Genomic DNA, 7,026 nt, shown 5'->3' with positions numbered 1-7,026 from the left:
GCATCCATCATTAAAAACAAAGGTAAGGATAAACCATAGCAACAAAAATGAAGACCTCCATCGACACCATACCTTAAAGTCAATGTAGACGCTTCCTTTACGAAACTCTCAGAACCAGCAGGAATTGGATGTATCATCCATGACGAAGAAGCAAATTTCATAATAACAGCAGCTGACACAGTTAGGTGCCAAAATGCGGAAGAATGCAAAAGTATGGCAATTCAATTTAGCTTGTCATGGGCCATTCAATTGCGCATCCAACATGTTCACATAGAGAGTGACAATCAAAACTTGATCTAGTATATTAATGGCAAAAGCGATGGATTACATTGGCAATCCAAACAAGTCATAGCTCTCAAGGAACATTTCACTGATATAGTCTTCTCTTATGCTCCCAGGGAATGCAACGCCAAAACTGACGCACTTGCTAAATGGGGTAGAACCAGTGGTCAGAAAAGAATTTGAAATGGCGTACCTTCCTTTATTTCCGCTTTACATTAGATACTTTTGTATGGATAGTTTTTCTTGGTCTAATGCTAGTTTATTTCATAAAAAAAAATTTCTCTCTTTTACGCTCAATTTTATTTGTTCAACTTCTAAAACACTTACTGTCTGTCTCTATTGGTAGTCGCAGTTCTCCCAACGTGAATAAATTTTTTTTGAGAGTTTATACGATTAAGATAAGAGCAGGACAAAACAATCTAGATAGAACATTTCTTCATCGTATAATATGTAACTGCATAAGTTGCTATAACAATTTTGTCATGGCAGGAGAAACGGGCTACACCCTGGTGCAATAATAAGTAAAAAAAAGTCGATGTTTTAGGGAAAGAAGAAAAGTTTTTAGGGAAGAAGGTGGATTACAAAAAAAAAACTCAAACAGAACGCACCCTACAAGTCGTCGACAGAAAGTCGCTGGCGGGATGTAGCTGGCGACGACCGACGACTTCATCATCTTCTATCTCTCTTTTTCTCTCTCTCTTCTCTTCTCTATTTTCTTCTCTCTTCCCTCTCCCTCTTTTCTATCTCTATTTTCTTCTTTCTTCCCTCTCTCCTTTTCTCTAAGTTCCTGCGAAGGGAATGATCCCTATGCCGAAATCCTTCGTCTGGTAGAACCAGACCATCTCGTCTGGAAAACCAGACGTGGGTTCCGACGAAAGGGTCTCTCCTTCGCCGAAATCCTTCTTCTGGTAGAACCAGACCATCTCGTCTGGAAAACTAGACGAGGGTTCCGACGAAGGGGTCTCCCCTTCACCAGAACCATAAAAGATTAGAAAGAGAGGTGAAGAGAGAGAAAGAGAGGAGAAGAGAGAGAAAAGAGGGGAGAACAGAGTTAATGCTCGCCGGAGTTCTTGGTGGTAGGAGGGAAGATAGAGGAAGACGAAAATAAGAAACTTTAAAAGTGGATAGTGTTTGGAAGAAAAAAAAAAGAGATAATTTCTAAAAAGATCAAAATAATATTGAAAATGAGTAGAAAAACACAAAACATTTGAAAATTATTATTTAGGTCAAAAAGGTCAAAATTTAGTTTCACTCAAAATTTTCTTGTCCCAAATTTTCTTGTCCCAAATTTTTTTTTTTCTTATTTCTCTCTCCATTTACTTATCTCTTGTCATAACATGCAAGTTAGGGAACTAGAGCTTTGGCTCAATTGCTCCCTTCCATTTTCTCTCTCCACTTCTTCCCCCTCCCTCTCTCTCCAAAGACCCGAATGCCTGCTTTTGCTCAAGTCGGGTCCTGAAAAGCCCAGAGAGAAAAAGAGAGGTCCTAACAACTCATGGATTCCATTGATTTATTGTTACACAAATTAGAGCTTCTCTTCTTTTAGTAACTTCTCTCTCTCTCTCTCTACTCCTCTCATCACGTTTCCCCAGCTTCTTTTTCGTTTCTATTTTCTGATTTTTTTTTCTTTTTGTTTCTATCTCTTGAGATTATTGGAGTTACAAGAGATGATGAAAGGGTCAGTTTTGGTTGGTAATGTGGAGGCCAGAAGCTAACAATACTGAACCATGGATTCTTCTTTTGAGGGTAATAATTCCTGATTTTTCTTTGACTTTTCTTCTTCTTCCCTATATTCTTCATCTGGGTTTTTCGATTTATGTAATTTCTTCAGGTTCATGCAATCTGGGTTTCTGATTTTTTTTTAATCTGGATTTGAAATCAGTTAGGAGGCCAAGGGGTTAAAAAATTTCTGATACTTTCTTTTATTTTCTCTCTGGGATTTAAAGCTTTTTTGTTCTGGGTATCTCTAAAATTTGGGATTTTGGATATTATTGATCTGATTCTTGTAAAGATATATGTATAATTACTTTCTTTAGGTTTTAGATCAAGGGGTTTTTTGGATTTATGTTAAGAAAATGGGGATCTTAAACAATTCCATATGAGAAACTGTAGGTAAACCCTTAAATTAATAATATTTTTTCTATAATCTTACAAGTCTTCTAAACTAATAATTTTGTTGGATTGAAATTTAGTGCATGCATGAAAAAATTCATGAAGTGCTGAGTTGGTTTTAGATTCCATATAATTTGGTTTAAGTTTGTTGGTCACATGATATGTTGGTATCAATTTTCCTTTGATATTTGATAGGTACTTCATATTGATATAGGTGAAGTAGTTAATATATCATATGTCTTTGACTTAGTTGAGAGATATCTTTTCATAAAGGTACCTATATTCTTTTTGACAAAAAGAAGATAGAGAGCTTGATTTGGTAAATTTGATTAGGAAAGTACATAAATGGTTTATAAGTATAACTTTTATTGAAATCCTTTTGGTGCAGGATTTGTTCTCGACCCGTCAAAATGCAGTATGTTGAGTATTGATGAGAAGAGAGAACTTGTCTATGAGATATCAAAATGGTCTCACGGTGCTCCTGAGATGCTACAATCATGGAGTCGACGAGAACTATTAGAGATCCTGTGTGCAGAGATGGGAAAGGAAAGAAAATATACTGGTGTGACGAAGATCAAAATGATCGAGCATCTTCTAAAACTTGTTTCCGAAAAGAAATCACTCAAACGAGTTGAAACAGATGATCGTGATTCAGAACCTTCACTTCCTAATAACCAAACCACTTCCAAAAGGCAGAGAAAAGCGGAGAATCCCTCACGTCTTCCAACAGTTATGAACTCATCCGTCAAAAACGGCAATGAAGATCAAAGTGATACAAAATACTGCCCAAATTTAGCTTGCCGAGCTATATTACGTAAAGAGGATGTGTTTTGTAAGAGGTGTTCTTGCTGCATTTGTCATAAATATGACGATAATAAGGATCCTAGTCTTTGGCTGGTTTGTTGTTCTGAGCCTCCATATACTGATGATTCATGTGGCATGTCATGTCATCTTGAATGTGCTCTTAAGAATGACAAAACTGGCATATCTGAGGGGCAACGTGGGAATCTCGACGGCATCTTTTATTGTGTATCTTGTGGGAAATTGAATGACTTACTAGGGTAAGTTTTCTTACTACACTCCTTTTTCTAGTTTTTGTAGTTAAGTGATGCTATGGTTTCAAGGTTTTGCAGTTTTATCTGTCATTCTTTCTTAAAATTTGTGTAGCATTAAGTCACTAATTGCATGGGTCTTTCTGAATTTTGATAGCAAGGACCCACTCTTCCTTATCATGACATTAGCCTATTTTACTCTAGGAACTTATCTTGTTTTCATTTGCTAAAGCATGAGAACGTAGCTGACTTCTTAGTTAGTGGTTCAAATATAATTCATCGTGAGAGTTCAAATATCAAATTATTCTTTTTATCCGATGATGGTTATACAGGAGTAGAGGAGTTAATAATATTAATCTATACACAGAGGGGAGGCAAAGTAAAAAAGAGTTCTCATTCAAAGACAAATTGCAATATTGAATTTTATCCTAAAATCCACCTAGTTTGCGCTCCGCAGATAAATAATCCGTTTCCCCCCATCCAAGTCTAAATTTCAAGAAGTAGAGCGAGCTCTTTCTTCTTATATAAGCCCATTTTGGAAACTAATTTGTTTTAGCCAAGATTTGTGAAATGTTTCTGCATTTTTATGTGTTTGTGCTACTCGTTAAATAATTTTTTTCGGCTCTCAATGATGACTCACTGTCGTGCTCTGCCTGCTGGTGGCAATCTTCATCTCTATAGCTCGAAAGGAGCTTCTATTACCCCGTGATCATAATGTTCCTTTAGGAGGTTCTAAGGATATCTTTTGTTATCTTTCGTTAAATATATGAGCTGAGTTAATTTACTAAACCGTGTAGATTTCCCAGATGTTAACCTCACATAATTTCACGTGTTAGAATTTTCTTTATCAATAATGAAATTCTCTGGAGGCACTAGAATTATCTCTTCTTTAACTATTCATGTGGGTTTAGACTTTAGTTCTGTGGTGACAAATTCATTAAGGCTGATAGATGTTTGGAGTAATAGAGTTTCACTGATTGTGTCCACTTTATCGCGAAGCTGAAATTTTATTCGATATGTGGTTACTTTTACACAAGTTCGCCAATAAGAGAAATCTTTTCCATGGAGAATATTGTTACTTTCTTAGTTCAGTAATCCTGGCTTATTTGCTGAGATGGGTAGATTTTGGTATTGATGTGGAGTCAAGTAAATAATTTAGGCTTCTCTTTTCAGCTTTTCCTGATATTAGTTAATTTAGTAAATTGTAAGGAAATTCACTCTCCCCATCTTCACTGCTGGTTAAAGTATTTATATACTTTAACCAGAACGGAGCTTACTTATGGTGAAACACCAAAGTTTCTGATTTTGTACGTTCTTGTCATCATGCAGATGTTGGAGGAAACAACTAATGACTGCAAAGGATACAAGGCGGGTAGACACTTTATGTTATCGTGTATCTATCAGTCAAAAGCTTCTCCATGGAACAAAAAAATACCAAAAGCTACATGAGATTGTGTGTACTGCAGCAAGCAAGCTTGAAGCTGAAGTCGGGCCCTTAGCTGGGCTACCCGTAAAGATGGCAAGGGGTATCGTCAATAGGCTCTCGTGTGGCCCAGAGGTTCAAAAGTTGTGTTCTTCTGCTGTGCAATTACTAGACTCGATGCGTTTTGGTTGCACTCTGAGCTCAGGCAACCATAAAATTGAAGGTGAACATTTTCCGCACATCAATTCAATTCTATTTTTTGACTAATTGCAAATTTATGATAGAAAATCTATACTATCATTGATTTTAATGTGTTCAAGCATTTGCAGAGTTCAATTCTGCACTGTCAAACCTTATCAGATTTGAAAATGTGTCTCCCACGTCTGTTACTGTGGTTTTTGATTACAAAGAGGCGTCAGAAGAAGATAGTTTAAGGGTCAACGTGTGGCATCGATGCGCAGATGGGGGTGTCTATCCATCCGAGCCAACGTGCACTTTAGTCACTCCTAACCCTAGTTTTCTGGTATCAGATCTTTCTCCAGCAACAGAATATCTGTTCAAAGTTGTTTCCTTCAGTGACACAAGAGAGTTAGAGACACTGGAAGTTAGGGTTTCTACGAACTTGGCGGAAGAAAGAAGCCAAAGTCCTCCTACTAACTGTAGCAACCCTTCTAATCCATCTTCAGAGGTAGATGAGTCAAATAACATTAGTTTGTCCAGTCAGCAAGCCCATAAGTCCGTGGGCAATTTCTTCGGGTTTTGCATAAAAAATGACATGAATGATTCAGGCAAAAACTCCGATGATGCCAGTAAAGATATTAGTGATACCCAGAATACAAGCACAGGTATAGATAAAGAAGAAATTCAGGTGGATTCAGCTTCTGTTTTGGATGAAGAACGATTAAATGGGGAAGTTGTTTCAGTGCCCAATTTAGACGAGTCTCAGAGAAATTCAACTAACTCAACTGTCCACAATCAGAACTCAAATATCCTAAAACCTGAAGAGCAGCCAGGTGAAAGTCCGTTTCTGGAGAGGGTTATTTCTGCTGACGGATCAAACAGTCCTGTCAGGAAAAATATGGAGGTTGTTCCATTTGAGGGTGGCGGTGGCAGCGGTGTTGCTTCAGATACTGTATTGCCCATTACTCCCTGCAAGCTCGAAATGGGAAAGGATGGGCTAGGAAGGAATGGCAGACCAAAACCCATCAACGGAGAGCCCGGAAACAGATCAGACAAGCAAGAGGAAACACAAGCTGGAAGCTCATCAAAGAAGAGATGTGCAGAAAGGAGTGGCCAAGAATGCCCAAGAGATGGATCTTCAAATGGAGACTACGAGTATTGCGTAAAAGCTATTAGATGGCTAGAATGTGAAGGACACATCGAGAAGAACTTCCGAGTAAAGTTCTTAACCTGGTACAGTTTACGATCAACTGCGCAGGAAAGAAGGGTTGTTAAGGTTTTCGTCGATACTTTTATGGATGATCCAACTTGTCTTGCCGGACAATTGATTGATACTTTCTCTGAGGCTATATCTAGCAAGAGACCACTGACAATGCCGTCTGGATTCTGTTTAAAACTTTGGCACTAACTAGGAATGGCGATTCTTGGATGGGAAGGAACCTCTTTTAGAGCCAAAGGATTCTTATATCAGTGATAATTTACCCATATTCAACATTCTTATTGATTAGACAACATCTTTAGATCAAGATTATCTATTTGATTTAGAGATGTAAGGATGCAAATTTCCTTTTTTTTCTTCTTTTCTTGTTAGAACAGATTGTTTCTTCATATTTAAATATTTAGTGAACATTTTCGTAGCCTTGAGTGAGTTGTTTTCTGCCGGATGTGATCGGGTTTTATGTTGGAAATGTGTCTGTTTTTAGGGTTAACGCTAACAGGATGTAGTCACAAAAAGGAGTTCAAGTTAGCCGATTTATAATGAGCTACATTTATACCGTTTCTACACCCTTGAGCAATCTAGGACTTTTTTTTTCGAATTGTCAGTGTGCCTCAAACTCTTGACTTCTGAGGTAGAAGGCTAAACTTTTTACGAACTATAGCCAAGGCTTGGTGGCAATGTAGTAGGACTTGGTTTACTTTGCAAGAAAGTAGGTTACTTTCGTACCTTGTTGTGCAAGAAAGTTGGTTACTTTCGTA

At 37.6% G+C, this 7,026-nt stretch overlaps 1 protein-coding gene across 4 annotated transcripts; it reads left to right on the top strand.

Annotated features, from left to right (window-relative positions):
* Positions 1-1,488: 1,488 nt before the first annotated feature.
* Positions 1,489-6,686, top strand: VEL1 (vernalization5/VIN3-like protein). 4 transcript variants are annotated; one of them, XM_086664375.1, is made up of 5 exons: positions 1,533-1,827; positions 1,931-2,028; positions 2,783-3,455; positions 4,776-5,092; positions 5,199-6,686. In XM_086664375.1, the coding sequence occupies exons 2-5, from the start codon at positions 2,010-2,012 to the stop codon at positions 6,455-6,457; spliced, it is 2,268 nt and encodes a 755-aa protein (XP_086520501.1). In that variant the 5' UTR covers positions 1,533-1,827; positions 1,931-2,009; the 3' UTR covers positions 6,458-6,686. The 4 variants fall into 4 exon arrangements, with proteins under 4 accessions (XP_086520500.1, XP_086520501.1, XP_086520498.1 ...); XM_086664373.1 differs by having other exon boundaries at positions 1,612-1,827; positions 5,190-6,686; XM_086664374.1 differs by having other exon boundaries at positions 1,489-2,028.
* Positions 6,687-7,026: the final 340 nt, after the last annotated feature.

This window comes from Eschscholzia californica, unplaced genomic scaffold, assembly GCF_041429995.1.
Source record: "Eschscholzia californica isolate CP2 unplaced genomic scaffold, dmEscCali1.0.p SCAF_2, whole genome shotgun sequence".
Lineage (NCBI taxonomy): Eukaryota > Viridiplantae > Streptophyta > Magnoliopsida > Ranunculales > Papaveraceae > Eschscholzia > Eschscholzia californica.
This window is presented reverse-complemented; position numbering and strand designations above follow the sequence as displayed.

Excerpts from the sequence above, each read along its gene's own strand:
- VEL1 (XM_086664372.1), top strand. Across the intron at positions 3,456-4,775 it reads AAATTGAATGACTTACTAGG|ATGTTGGAGGAAACAACTAA; the intron begins GTAAGTTTTCTT and ends GTCATCATGCAG. Across the intron at positions 5,093-5,189 it reads AGGCAACCATAAAATTGAAG|CATTTGCAGAGTTCAATTCT; the intron begins GTGAACATTTTC and ends AATGTGTTCAAG.